The 15,744-nt window shown below is 25.7% G+C and overlaps 5 protein-coding genes across 5 annotated transcripts; 2 read left to right on the top strand and 3 right to left on the bottom strand.

The window, feature by feature from the left end:
• Window positions 1–399: 399 nt before the first annotated feature.
• Window positions 400–4,947, top strand: DICPUDRAFT_77429 (uncharacterized protein; the record flags this gene model as incomplete). The annotated part of the gene is made up of 3 exons (XM_003286516.1): window positions 400–427; window positions 536–1,157; window positions 1,275–4,947. 3 exons carry the CDS (start codon window positions 400–402, stop codon window positions 4,945–4,947), a joined length of 4,323 nt encoding a protein of 1,440 aa, XP_003286564.1.
• Window positions 4,948–5,225: 278 nt separating this feature from the next.
• DICPUDRAFT_11392 (uncharacterized protein) lies at window positions 5,226–5,528 on the bottom strand (the record flags this gene model as incomplete). Its single annotated transcript, XM_003286499.1, has 1 exon — window positions 5,226–5,528. A coding segment is annotated over one exon (303 nt), but the record flags the coding sequence as incomplete, so codon positions are not given.
• A 2,567-nt stretch (window positions 5,529–8,095) lies between these two features.
• DICPUDRAFT_97421 (uncharacterized protein) lies at window positions 8,096–10,548 on the bottom strand (the record flags this gene model as incomplete). Its single annotated transcript, XM_003286498.1, has 3 exons — window positions 8,096–8,854; window positions 9,033–9,319; window positions 9,400–10,548. The coding sequence occupies 3 exons, from the start codon at window positions 10,546–10,548 to the stop codon at window positions 8,455–8,457; spliced, it is 1,836 nt and encodes a 611-aa protein (XP_003286546.1). The 3' UTR covers window positions 8,096–8,454.
• A 939-nt stretch (window positions 10,549–11,487) lies between these two features.
• On the bottom strand, window positions 11,488–13,103 carry DICPUDRAFT_77426 (uncharacterized protein; the record flags this gene model as incomplete). Its single annotated transcript, XM_003286497.1, has 3 exons — window positions 11,488–12,400; window positions 12,471–12,795; window positions 12,899–13,103. 3 exons carry the CDS (start codon window positions 13,101–13,103, stop codon window positions 11,488–11,490), a joined length of 1,443 nt encoding a protein of 480 aa, XP_003286545.1.
• Window positions 13,104–13,820: 717 nt separating this feature from the next.
• DICPUDRAFT_31095 (uncharacterized protein) lies at window positions 13,821–15,548 on the top strand (the record flags this gene model as incomplete). Its single annotated transcript, XM_003286515.1, has 1 exon — window positions 13,821–15,548. The coding sequence occupies one exon, from the start codon at window positions 13,821–13,823 to the stop codon at window positions 15,546–15,548; it is 1,728 nt and encodes a 575-aa protein (XP_003286563.1).
• Between the last annotated feature and the right edge of the window lie 196 nt (window positions 15,549–15,744).

Raw genomic sequence — 15,744 nt, 5'->3', positions numbered from 1 at the left:
TAGTATTTTATAAAGTGTGTTGTTTTTTTTTTCCTTTTTTTAAATTGTTTTATATGTGGGCTATTTTTTTTTAATCTCGTTAATTTTGTATTTCTAATAATAAACAACACACAACACACCACACACACATTTATAAATATATATAATTATAACATATTTATTTTGTATTATTATAATTTTTTTAAAATTTAAAATATCCTAATTTATATATTTTTATTTATTTTCTCTATAATTATTTATTTTTCTTCTTTTTTTTTTTAATCTCATTTTTTTTAAAAACAATATTATTTATAAACAATAGCCTAGTTATTACAAATACTATCAAATATTATCTCTATATTCCCATTAAATATTTAAACTTTTAAGTTTAAATATAATATATATATATATAAATAAAAAATGAAAGTTTTATATTCATGGGGAAAGGGTAAGATAAAATAAAAAAATAAATATAATAGTAATAATAATAAAAATAGTATTAATAATAATAAATATTTATAAAAATGATAATAAAATTAACACTTATATTTAATAGGTAAAACGGGTAATACTTGTCATAATATAGATAAAAAATATCCATCACCACCATCAGTTTTAATTTCATTAAATTTAGATCAATTATCTATTGGACCTAATCACTCAGCAGCAATAGTAAATAATGAATGTTTAATGTGGGGTGAAGTTATGGGAAGAAAACATACTACTCTCTTTAAGATTGTCTGGAAGAGAAGAGTAGTAAGTGTTTCATGTGGTTTTAATCATACACTATTGTTAACTAGCGAATATAAGATATTTTCAATGGGTTTTAATCAAGTTGGGCAACTAGGTATTGAGAATGTAGTAGATTCAGCGGTTCCATTACCTGTAGACACTTTACAAAAATGTAATGTTATCAAAATTAAAGCTGGTAACAATATTAGTGCAGCAATTACAGATAAAGGAGATTTATATATTTGGGGTACTTCTAGTTTTGGTCAATTGGGAAATGGTAAAATGAACCCAAAATCAAACCAATTTATACCAACTACAATTTTAGAACCATTTATTTCTGAACAAGAAAAGGATAATCCAATTTATCAGAATATACAATATTCAAATGTTTGTTTTGGTGCTCAACATACTATAGCAGTTTCAACAACTGGTACAATTTTTTCATGGTAAATTATTATTATTTTTATTATTATTTAACTTTTAAACCACTCAGTTATAAAAAATCAACAAAAAATATGGAATCATTACTAATAAATTTTATTCTATTTTTTTATTACTTATAGGGGTAGTAATCAATATGGTCAATTAGGTTTAGGTCATTGTAATACAAAATTAGTCCCAGTACCAGTTCGTTTTAATAGACACAGTACAAGAATTGTTGTAGATATAGCATCCGGTAATTTTCATTCATCTTTATTAACATTGGAGGGTGATGTTTATTTATGGGGTAGTAATCAATACGGGCAGTTGGGTCAAGGTGATACAATAGATTTAAATGTACCAAAAAAAGTAAAAGGATCAATAGAATTTAAGAAAATTAACCGTATGGCGTTGGGTAATAACCACACAATACTATTAACAAAAGATCAAGATGTATATACCTTTGGTAATAATGAATTTTACCAACTTGGTCACGGTTCTATGGGAGGAAAAAATAAAATTTATTTTCCAACACTTATTCAAAAACCAAGATTATTGGTATCAGATATTTTTGCAGCTGGCGACTCATCGGCTTATTTTGTCATTGATGAAAGTCCTGATCCAAGTATTTTAAATAATGGATCACTAAATTTACAAAAGAGTATAGCCAATCAAAATAATATAGTAAAGAATGCTCATCTCAAAATATTTGTAGGCACATGGAATTGTAATGCTAAACGAACCCAAAATTTGGCTAGTTGGATACTTTCAAATTCATTTTCCCCAGATATTATTGCTATTGGGCTTCAAGAGATTGTAAATATGAAGGCTGGTGCCATAGTTAAAGCTACTGCCGCAGATAAACAAAATAATAAAGAAAATGCGTATCATCCTTGGAAGCATGATATAGAACAAACTCTTGCAACTCTAGGTTCATCTCGTTATGTCAAAGTAATGAATAAAGTATTGGTCGGCTTAATGATGTTGGTTTATGTTAAAGAAGAGCATTATCCACATATTAGTGAGGTTAGTGGCGCTATAGTGCCCTGTGGTATGATGGGTAAAATTGGTAATAAAGGTGGCTTGGGTATTAGATTTACTCTCTATAAAACTGGTATTTGCTTTGTTAATAGCCATTTAGCAGCTGGACCATCTCATGAGAAGATGGAAAGAAGAACTCAAGATTATAAAAAGATTCAAATGATGACCTTTGAAAACCATCTTTCAATTTTGGATCATGAAAGTTTAATTTGGTTCGGTGATTTAAACTATCGTATCGATTTAACTTATAACGAAACTAAACAATTGGTAGAACAAAAGAACTGGTCTAAACTTCAAGCTCACGATCAATTAAATAATGAACGTAAATCAGGTAAAGCCTTTTTGGGGTTCAGTGAAGAACCAACTAATTTTGCTCCAACTTATAAATATGATATTGGCACCACAACATATGATACTAGCGAAAAAAATAGAACCCCATCTTGGTGCGACCGTATTCTTTATAGAGGGGACTCTCTAAAGCAAATAGATTACTCCCGTCATGAGCTTTTCGAATCTGATCATAGACCGGTTTCTGGTCTTTTTCTTTTAGAAATGAAAGAGAATATTAATGGTTGGTCAAAGATTACTAGAGAATACCCAACACGATCAGACTCACCAGATCTATTCTCAAAGATTGCCATTGGGACAGCAGCTCATAATTTCTCACCTATTGATATGAAATCATCAAACTCATCAATTGGTTCTTCAGTAATGTCATCTTCATTAGACTCAAATTCAATTTCGGGTGCTTCAACTGCATTAGTTTCCTCATCAATCCCAACAATTCAAGGATCAAGTGATTCAATTATAATTAAAAGAAATTTACCAGCTCCACCAATTCCACCAAAATCTAAAAACATTAAACTTCATCAACAAATACAACAACATCAGATTCAACAATCAATGCAAAAGCAACACAATAATTTTATTGTTGGTTCATTACCAACATTTAGTCCACATTTCTATTCAAACTCTCCAAATTCAAGCGATAGTGGCAGTTTATATCTAAATACATCTCCTCCAATGAAACCAACTAATTCAAATATTCAACAAGCTAATAGAAAGCTTTCATTCTCTGCTGAAGATATTCACACATCTCACGCCAAAGTTTTAAGTAATCATAGAAAAATTAAAATCAGTTTGGGTAATAATAGTAGTAATAATAATAGCAGCGATAGTACAATCGAAGATAATTTAATTTCTTCAAGTCAGCTAAAATTAGAAAGTTCTAAAGAAAAGAGAAAGATTGGCTTTTCTACCAAAGATGAATATATTGGCGAATCCCCAAGAATGTGCTCCGATCAAGATAATGATCATATTGAAGGCTTCTCATTAGAAAAATGTGAAACTGAAAGAAACTTTACTCTTGATGAAGACGATATTGTTATTAAACCATTTGCAAAAACTGTTAGTAATGGTAAACGTAAAACAATTTTATTGCTAAAGAGTGACGATACTATTGACACAGCAATCGACGAAGATACAGTATTATCCCAAGTGGTTAAGGTTGAAGACCATGAAATGACCGAGGATGAAGGTTTTATTGACTCTGAATCAGATTCCGATCTCTACTATGGAGGTGATGTATGTTCAAGTATGCCATGCTTGAAAATTGGTTCGGGTATCGATGAGGACATTTATGATGACGATGATGAGAACCACCATCAGAGTAATCAAACTAAAGAAAGCGATCATAGCAATGGAGTTGAAGATGAAGAAGGTGGTAATAGTACCTCAGAAGAAAAGCAATCATCAGGAATAATTGGTAACATTGAAGTTTTAAAGGGTATTATTAAAAACATTAAAGGTACCAAGGGTGATAGTTCAAGTAGTTATAATAGTTTTGATTCAGAACCAACTCCACACCAACTTCATAACGATGATGTTGCAACAAATGGTATCTTTTTCATTGATTCAATTTCGATGGAGGCTTTAGTTATCGATCAATATTCAAGAAGACCAACAATTGTAGAAAATAATAATACAACATCCACATCCACAACAACTCCAATAATTTCAGCACTTACTAAAATAGCAAATGATAATAGTAATAATAATGATTCATCAGCATCGACTCCAAATAAATTTATTAACGAAATTAGAAGCTTCACGAATCCATCATCACCAAGAGTTCTTTTTAACCCAATTTTTGATAAATCTTATTTTGAACTAAATCATAAATCAGTAACAACAGATATTGTGCTTGGTAAACAAAGATCTTCACCAACAATAGTTTCTCCAATTATATTACCAATATTAAAAGAAGAATTAGATAATAATAATAATAATAATAATAATAATAATAATAATAATAATAATAATAATAATAATAATAATAATAATAATAATAATAATAATAATAATAATAATAATAATAATAATAATAATAATAATAATATTAATATTAGCAGTGATAATATGAATAGCAATATGAATAATAATATTACAAATCCAATAAATATAGAAAATAATAATAATAAAAATAATAATAATAATAATAATAATAATGAAAATATAGATAACTATGATAATAACAGTATAGATAGTAAAAATATAGATAAAAATATTAAAGACTATAATAATAATGATGGTGAAAATAATAACGATAAAGATAATAGTAATAATAACAATAATGAAATAATTGAAATAAGTGAAGCCAAAGAAATAAATACAGAAAAATTAGATACTGGCAACAATATAGAAAATAACGATAGTAACAGCAATAATATATCTATAGCATTAATAGAAAATAAGAATCAAGAAACTGCAGTTTAAAAAACTTTAGTATTTAATAAAATAAAAAATCTAAATTTTTTTAAAGTTTGGGTTTATATTTTTTTCAAACAAGTTATAAAAATTTTATTTATATACAGTTTTTTATTTAGTTTATACGCATTTTATTTTTATTTTTATTTTTTTAAATATTTTTAGTCATCGAAAGAATTTCCATCGAAATCATCATCATCATCATTATCATCTCCGTCATCTGATGTTGAGCTGGTGATATGATTTGGTGAATTGTTTAAATCGGTAACACCGTAGGATGATCTGGTTCTTCTTAATGTTGAATTCCAATGATTTTTAATGGCATTTGCTGTTCTACCTTCTAATAATTTAGAGATTTTAGTCCATTTGTTTCCATATTTGGTGTGTGCTTCAATGATAATTACATCTTCCTTTGAGGTCCAATTAGTTTTCTTTACTTCGGGGTTCAAACTATTTAACCATCTTTCTCTGCATTGTTTGCCTGTTCTACCGGGTATTCTATATGCTATAGTTGACCATTCTCTAGCGCCATATTTATTTACTAATTGAATTAACATTTTATCTTCATCCTCTCTCCAAGGTCCTTTTATACAAACCCCATTAGAGATATTATTATTATTATTCATATTATTATTACCATTATTTATATTATTATTAATATTAGTATTATTACTATTTGGACTATTAGCACCATTTGAAGTTGAGGTTGTTGGGGTTGGACTGGTTGGTAAAGAAAATGAACGTTGTTGGTTTAGTAAATGTTGTTGAGGGGATGGTACCTGTTGGGCTTGTTGTGGAGATTGTGGTCTTGAGTTTTGTTGTTGTGGAGATGGTATTGAATGGGTCGTTTGTTGTAATAGTTGCATTTGTTGTTGTTGTATCATATGTAACTGGTTTTGGTGAGTAATTTGAGATTGTTTAATTGATTGTTGTGGTTGTAATAAATTTTTTTGGGAGTGATGTTTTTGTTTATAAATTTGGGTTTCCATATCATCCATAGAGTCATTGTTTCGGTTGCTATTGTGAAACTCTTTTTTAGTATCACTTTCATACGAGGATGAGGCAATAGAGGATGATGAAGTTGATGGGGAGGATGAATGTGGATCTTCGGATGATGTCCCATGTGAAGCTTTATTTTTTTTATAAGGAACTGAACAAAATGGTAAAGGAGTAGTTGGGGCAGAGAGCGAAGTTTTAACATAGTTCATAAGTTCTGGTACATTGATGAGTTTATTTGTATCTATAGATGATGAAGATAAAGAGTTGGGATAGGATGTTATATTTTTAGATGAATAAACTTGCAATGATTTCTTTTGTTCATGTTTATGGCCATTTTCAGAGATATCAGATGGTTTATTTTTTGATAAAGTTTCGGTTGATACTAAAATTGGTGAGGCGGTGGTACTAATTAAATCTATTAAATTCTCATTACCCTCATCAGCGCCACTATTACAACGATGGTGGAAATGGTTGTTAAATTCGACTTTAATATTAATTGCTTCGTCGGTCAAAGATAAATCCCTTCTTCTCTTTCTATTTTCGTTTACTTCATAACTATACTGGTTTTCCATTTCATTTTCATCAGTTAATTCCTTTTTATTTTGATCCATTATTTGTTGTTGTTGTTGGGGTAATTGTTGTTGTTTTTGGTGATTATTTTGGTTGTTTTGTTGTTTTTGTTTTACTTGCTTTTGTTGCTTTTGTCGTTCATTCCATATCATTTCGTAATCATTTTCAAATATTGAAATGATACTTTTGTGAATGGGTTTATAGTCTACATCATTCTTTATCATATTGAGTAATGAACAACCATACAAGTGTTGATAATAATAATAGCTACTAAGAGAAATGTTGCACATTGGACATTCTTTTGTATAGCTATTACCATCACTGACCCCTATTTTATATTTATTAATGATATTAATTCTATTCTCCATTTCTTTATCGATATTAATTACTGAGCTATTTGTTGTGGTTGTGGTAGTTGGATTATTAACTTCATTTATTGAATTATTATTTACTGTACTATTATCATGGTCACTGAAATTATCATTGTCATTGTCGTGGTCATTTAAATGAATATTATTATTATGGCTGCTATTGTTATTATTATAATTATAATTTAGACTGTTCATATTATTATTTCTAATTCCACAAAAACTATTTTTAAAATTAATATTACCAGTACTGTTTGTTATTGTATTCATTCTACATTTCATTTATTGTACAAAAAAGGAAAGAAAAAAAAAAAAAAAAAAACTTTTTTAAAATATATAAAATAAGAAAAAAATTAAAAATTTAAATATCTATATATTTTATTATTATTTTTATTATTTTTATTATTTTTTATAACTATTTCTGTTATTAATTTTTTTATTATTATTTTAAAAAATTACTGTTATTCAGAATTTTTATTATTATTATTTTTTTGAAATAAATAATATTTATTCACACAAACAAAAACTAAAAAATATAAATTAAAAAAAAAAAAAAATTATTTAAAAATTATAAAAAAAAAAAAAGATAATAATTTAAATATTTAAATAACAAAATTAATAATTTTTTTAAAAATTAATTTTTTTTTTTTTTTAAATTATAAATATTTTTTTAATTTTCACACACCCCCCCCCCTTTAATTAACGACAACAGTTTGCGGGTAGAGGTTAAATTGTTTTTAATATATAAATTTTTTTTTTTTTTTTTTTTTTTTTTTTTTTTTTTAATTTTGATTTTTTTCCATCCTTTCATAAAAAATCTCTAGATTTAATCCATTTGGAAAATATAAAAATTATTATATCCATATATAAACAAAAATTAAAAAAACACCACATGATATTATTATTGATACCTGGGTGTGTCAAAAATTTATAATTAATAATTTTTTCAATTTAAAAAAATAAATTTAAATTTTTTATTTATTAAATTTGGTTTTTTATTGAAAGATTATATTTAGAGGGTTGTTGAGTTGTTACATGGTAGAGTACTACCTATAATACATTATTTTTATTAATAGTAAAAAAATTATATAATATTTGTATATGTATTTGTGTATGTATGTGTGGGGTGAGTGTGTTTTTTTTTTTATATTATGGAAAAAAAAAAAAAAAAAAAAATTAATGATTATTCTTGGATTATTTTGTTGTTTTTTTCTTTTTTTGATACTTGGCTGTTTTAATATGTTATTATGTGTTTGATTGTTGTTTGTTAGTTTATTGTGCTTTTTTTTTTTATGTTATGATTATTTTTGAGCTTATCTAGATGAAATATATTAACAACAAAACAATAAGATTATGTAAAAAAATTATTAAACATTCATGTAATATGATTTTTTGTAATTTGGTGGTGGTGGTGAAATTATTGTTATTTTTTTATATATTATTTGGTTATTAGTTATTAGTTATTAGTTATTAGTTGATGGTTATTTTATTATAATAATTTTATTTATAATTATTAATATTATTATTTTTATTATTATTATTTATTATTACTACTACTATTTTTTATTTATTATTATAACTATTTTTTATTTTTTCTTTGAGCATAGTTAATTGCAGCTTGTTCTATATATGGCGAAATTTCAAGACCATTTTGTGCTCTCCTTTTAAATTCGTTGGATGCCCATTCTTCATACTTCATGTTTTGTTTATCCTTTTTCTTTTTCTTATTCTTTTTGGCTAAAACATAAATTAACAATGGTACAGCTGCCACAGCCGCTGCTGCTACACATATGGGTGCGGCAACGATAACCCCACCTGCGATTAAAACATTTTTTGCAATTGTTTTTGCCTTTTTTCTCTTTTGATATCTATTAACATAATTTAAATTATCTAATAATACTGGGTTTTCCTCTTGATATTTTGGTCCATGAACATGCATACTTAAATTATGATCATGAGGTTCTAAACATAAAAAGCAACTAAATGATAATTTTGTTAATAATTTATTTTGAAATTTTTTAAAAAAATATATTTAAATTATTTTACTTACAATTGATAATTACAATTTAAAACAAATCACATATTCACAACCATCTGTTTTAGTTGAATAAACACCCGCACCTTGGACACCTCTTTATTTGGTTATCTTCCATATACTTTATAGTTTTTAAGTCATCTGGTGATAGACTTTCTCTGATACACTTTTGATTTTCTTTGCAGTTTTTATCTGGATGGGACAGTGTAAAACACTCTATACAGTGTTCAGCTTTACAGGAATCGCATGAAACAGTATTCTTTGAAGGAGTTGAACTCATTGTTGCTAATGATTTATATGGGATAGGGTTCTGACATTCGGCACAAAATATTATATTATCGGTTTTTGTATTTTTGAAATATTTATAAACTTCAAATCTCTTGTAAATAACGTTTCCAACTAAATCTTTCTATAATATTATAATTAATTAAATAAAATTTATTATTATTTTAAAATCCTTTAAACTATGTTTTAATAAACTATACATACTATTTTTAAATCATGAACTATACTGTCACACTTGGGATCTGGGCATTGAATTTCCATTTGTCTAAATATTAAATCGGTAAAATATTTTCTAATGCAATCAACACAATATCTATGCTGGCATGGACTAAATGTAAATACATTGTGTAAACCTTCTATATCAAGACAACAAATTGGGCACTCTTCTAATACATCGCTTTCAATTGAAATTTCGATTAATGGATCCATTTTGATTTCGTTGTTTATAAATAAATGATCTTGTTTAATTATTTCAATTTTACCAAGAAAATTATTTTCTTGTTGATTTTTGCCATTGATAGTTTTTTCGTCTGTAATTTTATTTGCACCATCTTGATTGATATTTACAAAGTCATTTTCTTTCATCTTCATAAAAGTTTCTGAAATATCTATAAACCCTTCTAAATTATCCCCAATAATATTTTGATTTATATTCTCTAGACCCATACTAATTCTCTTAAAATCCCTTTGCTCAATAATAGGCAATTGATCTTCCTCCTCTTCTAATATTGATAATTTTTGAATGTTATTATTTTTTTTATTATTATTATATTTTTCTGAATCTATTGTACAATCTTCATTTTCTCTTGGTGTATTTAAAAAGAAAATTAATTTATCTATTTCATCAGATGCCATTTTTAATTTTAAGGATGTATTATAATCTTGATTCTCCATACTAAATCTATTCTTTTTTAGTGCCAATTTACGTAAATAACCATTTTCTTCTTTATTTGAATTTGCTGACCCTATTAAAGGTGTATTAGGTGCCGATTGGGAAAAGGAAGATTTTCTAACATTATTTTCATAACTAAATACTGAAATATCTGGGTATTCGTTAAAAATCCAACTATTTCTTAAGTCTTTTATTTGGCTGCTGCTTAAATAACTACTACTGTTTCTATTACTAATGCTATTTGTTTGACAGTCCATTAAACTGATATCGTTTATTCTACTATTATTTGTACTATTATTTACACTACTATCTATCGTTGAATACACCAAATTTGTATCGTCGCTTAGTGATGTGATATCACTTATTACTTCCTCTACTTGTGGTTTTTCATTCTTTATTTCTTTTAAAAATTGTAACCAGGTACCACTTCCTGCACTACCAACACTATTAACATCAACCATAGTCTAAACAATTGTTTTATAAAAAATTATTGTGAATATGTTTTAAATATTATTATTTTATTATTTTTTAATGTGTATATAAGTGTGTGAGAGTGTTATATTATTAAAAATTTTAAATTATCAATTAAATATAATAAAAATATTATTATTATATATTATTTTTATTATTAATATTATTATTTAAATATTTTGTTATAAATTTAGAATATCAGTAGTTGTTTGGTTAAGTTTATTGAATTAAATTTAATTTTTTTTATAATATATTATTGTATTGTATATTACTATATGTGTGGAATATAGAGGTGCATGTGTGTTTAATGAAGGATCAAATAAAATAAATAAATTAATTTAATAAAAAAATAAATAATAAAAAAAATAAAAAATAAAAAAAAATAAAATCATTTAATTAAAAAAATTAAAATAAATATACCCACGCACATAAAAAAAAAAAAAATTTTAAATAAACCACACTCACACACTCACAAACCCACCCCGCCCACACAAATAAAATCTATAAAAAGGTGCACAATCACATATACTGACTTGTTCATATAAATTTTTAAATTAAAATAAATATTACAATTTTGGAAAACAATCTAAACTTGCGGTGATTTTAACAAACTACTATTTTTATTTTATGTGTTAGTTTTTATGTTGATATATGAATATATTAATGGAAATAAAAAATTAAAATTCCATTTTTGATGTTTATAAAAATAGATTAAACCTAAATTTAAGTTATTTGAAAATAATTATGAAAAAATAAAAAAAAAAAGACAAAAATAAAAAAAAGACCTAATTAAGAAACCACAAAAAAATAAGTTTCGAAAATCTATTTTTATAGTTTTAAACAATGATGAAAATATTATTTAACAATAACCATTTAAAAAAATCATATTTAAATAAGATTTATTAAATATGATTTCTTTTTTGAAAAAATTAATTTAATAAATCATCATCTTCAACCAAACCCCCAACCTCTTCGTCTTTTTGAACATTATCGCTAACCACACTATCGATATCGCTATAACTAATATTGATGCTACTATTTATATTATTTTCAACTGAGCTGGTATTTATTATATCTGATTCATTATCAAAATCGTTTTCATTATTAAAAATATTATTATTATTATTATTATTATTATTATTATTATTATTATTATTATTATTTACACTATCTAATAAACTATCCTCTTTGGCCAAAGAAATTTCTGATTCTATTTCATTTAAAAGATCCTCGGTTGTAATATTAAGTGAGTCTTCATATTTAGTTTCACGGGTTTTAATTCTTTGTAACTCTTTTTCTATTTCCATGTCAATGTCGCTATCTGCATTTGTAACTGGTGGTGTTGAAAATGATGTATTGGATGAAAATGATGGTGAAAATGATTTAATGGATGTGCTTGCTTTTATTGGTGTCGTGATTTGTTGAGATTGTTTTGATGGAGATGATAGTGATGGTGATGATAATTCGATACCAATTTTTTTTTCCCAATCTTCATCATCTAATAAATCATTATTTAATGATAGATCAATATTATCATTATCATTAATATCGAAATTATCCAACTCTGATTGTAATTCTTTTTCCCATTTACCAAAATCTGTATCGTCTGTTTGTAATTTATTTGATTTATTTATAGCTGGTGATGCTGGTGATGTTGGATTTGGTGATGAAATAGTTGTAGTAGTAGTAGTAGTAGTGGTGGTGGTGGTGGTGGTTTCATCGATTTTATTCTGATCGTCTGTATCTGTTATTGATTTATTATTTACACTTGATATACCATATCTCTTTTTAACTACAAGTACCCTATAATACCAATTCTTCCAAAACTGCTCCTCTGAAACCCTATAAAATATTTAAGGTTTACCTAATTAGTATTATTAAAATAAATTAAATTAAATATAAAGTATATTACAATTTAGGAACAAAATGAAATCTAATTTTTTCTAATGTTAAATCATGTTTTAAAGACACTGTCGCAACCTTGATTAAAAATTCATCAAATTCTTGAAAATAATCAGCATCAATTGGTGGTGAATTTAAAAATGTTGCTCTGCTCATTTTTAAATCCAAAATCTTTTCTCTTATTTCATTTTGTTTATCTTTATCTTCTAGAACAAAATCTAACCAGGGTGGTAAAAATGTACTATCGCTGTATTGATTTGGTCCCTCTTCTACTAATTTTTTGGTTTCTTCTTCAATTTTATTGTATGCATTTTTTGCGAAACTTTGTACAGATGCTAAATTATTTATTATCATTTTATAAATTTATTATAGGAAAAAAAAAATGGAGAATAAATCAGTATCTATGTTTAAACTTTTTTTAAACTACACGATAATTACATCCTAATTTTTTAAATGTTTCAGATGACACTGAAATATTATTAAGACCAAAAGATGGAAATCTAGTTGCATTACCACTACTTGTATTATTATCACTATTATTGTTATTATTGTTATTATTATTATTGTTATTATTATTATTGTTATTATTATTATTATTGCTTTCACCAGTAGTATCTGAACCCCATAGTTTACTTAAAAACATTATTGTTAATTATTTGATAAATATATATTACATAAAAAAAAAAAAATTTAAAAAAAAAAAAAAGTAAAAAATTTAAAAAAAATTTAAAAAAAAAAAATTTAAAAAAATTATTTAAATAAATTTAGTAATAAAATCAAAATAATAATTAAATTATATCCAATTAGTTGTATTAAATTGTGAAAAAAATAAATAATTAAATTTAGTTCGATCTTTTTTTTTTTTTTTGTTTTTTAAAAATTTTCTAATTATTTTTTTTTTTTTTTTTTTTAAAAAATAATTTTTTTTTTTTTTTTTAAATTTTTATAAAAAAATTTTAAAATTTTTTTATTTTTTTTAGGTTGGGTTGTGTAATTCAAATACGGATACTCTAAAATTTATAATTAAATTATAAATAAATAGATAAATAATTAATAGTAACAATAACATTATAGTAGCATATTATTTTTTTTAAATAAAAAGTGATTCAAATATATTTATAATTTTTTTTTTTTTTAATCGATTAAAATAAAACTATTTATAAGATTTTTTTTTTAACGCACGTTCATAATAAAAACACCGTACATAATATTATATAAATATATACAATATATAATAATAATAATAATAAAACAGCATAACTATATATAATCAAAATAGTAATAAACATATAATTTTCATAAATAATTAGATAATAATAATAATAATTAATTTTACGTTAAATCAGAAAAAAAAAAAATAATGAGTACCCCAAGTGAAACAACCACTACAACCACTTCAGCACCAAAATTACAATTAGTTGTCAGATCAAAAACTACTGCATATCAAGAAACTAGTAATGGATATGGGAAAAATTTAACATTACCATCATTCACAAATGGAGATTGTCGTCACGTAGAGTACAGCAAAGATGGAACATTAATCGCATATGTCAATATTAATGAAATTATAATTTGTTCAAGTATCGATGGTAGCGTTCATTCAAAGATCGAAAGACCAAATGTTGGTATGATATCATTCTCACCACAAAACAGTTTCCTTTTAACATGGGAAAGAATGTCAGAATACAATAATAATGAAAACAATTTAATCGTTTGGGATATCAAAACAAAACAAATTCTTTACAAGTCATCACAAAAATATTGCAACCAAGAAAACTGGCCACTCATTAAATGGACCGACGATGAAGTTTTAGCTGGTAAACTAAATCAAAATGAAGTCCACTTTTTCAACGGTCGTTCAATTGGTGTATTAGCTAAAAAGATTAAATTGGCAGATATTAGCTCATTTGATTTTGCACCAGGAAACGCACCATATAAAGTAGCAACTTTTGTACCAGAAAAAGGTAGCACCCCAGGTAGTGCCCGTATTTATGTCTATCCAACCGTTAACGAACATGTTTCTCATTTAACTTTCTTTAAAGCAAGTGAAGCCAAGGTTCTTTGGAATAAAAAGGGTAATGCTATTCTTGTTCACACATTTACCGATACCGATAAGTCTGGTAAATCCTATTATGGCGAAACTGGTTTATGGTTCCTCTCTCAAGACGGAAGTAGTTTTAATCTCAACATTAAAGGACCAATTCACGATGTACAATGGAGCCCAACATTAGATCAATTCATGGTTTGCTATGGCAATATGCCTTCACAAACTACACTCTTCAATTTAAAGGGTGAACCATTAGTTGATTTCGGTTTAAATCCAAGAAATACCATTCGTTTTTCACCAAACGGTAAGCTTTTATGTTTAGGTGGTTTTGGAAATCTTCAAGGCGATATGGATTTCTGGGATCTCACTCGTTACAGAAAGATTTGTAGTACCCAATCACATTGTGCCGTATTTACTGAATGGGCTGCCGATAGTATTCACTTTATGACAGCTGTTTTATCACCACGTATTCGTGTAGATAATGGTATTAAAATTCAACGTTATGACAATACTGTTGTTTATAAAGAAGATATCCCAGAACTCTACCAGGCTCTCTGGAGACCATTAAATCCTTTATCATTCCCAAATGATAAAATTATTTATCCATCCGTTCAACAAAAAGAAGCCTCACCACAACCAACCAAATATACCCCACCAAGTTTAAGAAATCAACAAGTAGCCTCCTCTGCAGCTTCTCCAATAAGATCGCCACCTGGTATGGAGTTACCACCACCACCACCAGGTTTTAAAGTATACTTAACTGTTAATAATAAATCAGCTCCAAAACCAAAACAACCAAAAGGCAGCAACAATACAACAACAACTACCACCACTTCACCAAAACCACAATCTGACGAACCAAAAAGAGAATTAACTCCAGTTGAAAAGAAAATTAGAAGCGTTGAAAGAAAACTTAAAGAAGTCGAAATCTTAAAAGATAAATTAAATTCTGGTGAATTTATCCCACCAACCGCTATTGAAAAGATTAATAATGAAAGTAAATTTTTAGAAGAGTTAAGACAATTACAACAACAATTATAAACGAATTAAATTAATTTTTTTATATATATATAATAATTAATGTAAAAAAAAAATATTTAATAAAATAATTTTATATATATATATTTATATATTTTAAAAAAAAAAAAAAAAACACCAAAAATTTAATAAAACTATTTTTATTAACCTTCTAAAATATTTTGTTTTTATTTAGATTTTAAAAAAGTCTACAAAAAAT

The sequence above is a fragment of the Dictyostelium purpureum genome (genome assembly GCF_000190715.1).
Source record: "Dictyostelium purpureum unplaced genomic scaffold DICPUscaffold_73, whole genome shotgun sequence".
Classification (NCBI taxonomy): Eukaryota; Evosea; class Eumycetozoa; order Dictyosteliales; family Dictyosteliaceae; genus Dictyostelium; species Dictyostelium purpureum.
The sequence above is the reverse complement of the archived record's forward strand: the minus strand, read 5'-3'. Positions and strand labels throughout refer to the sequence as shown.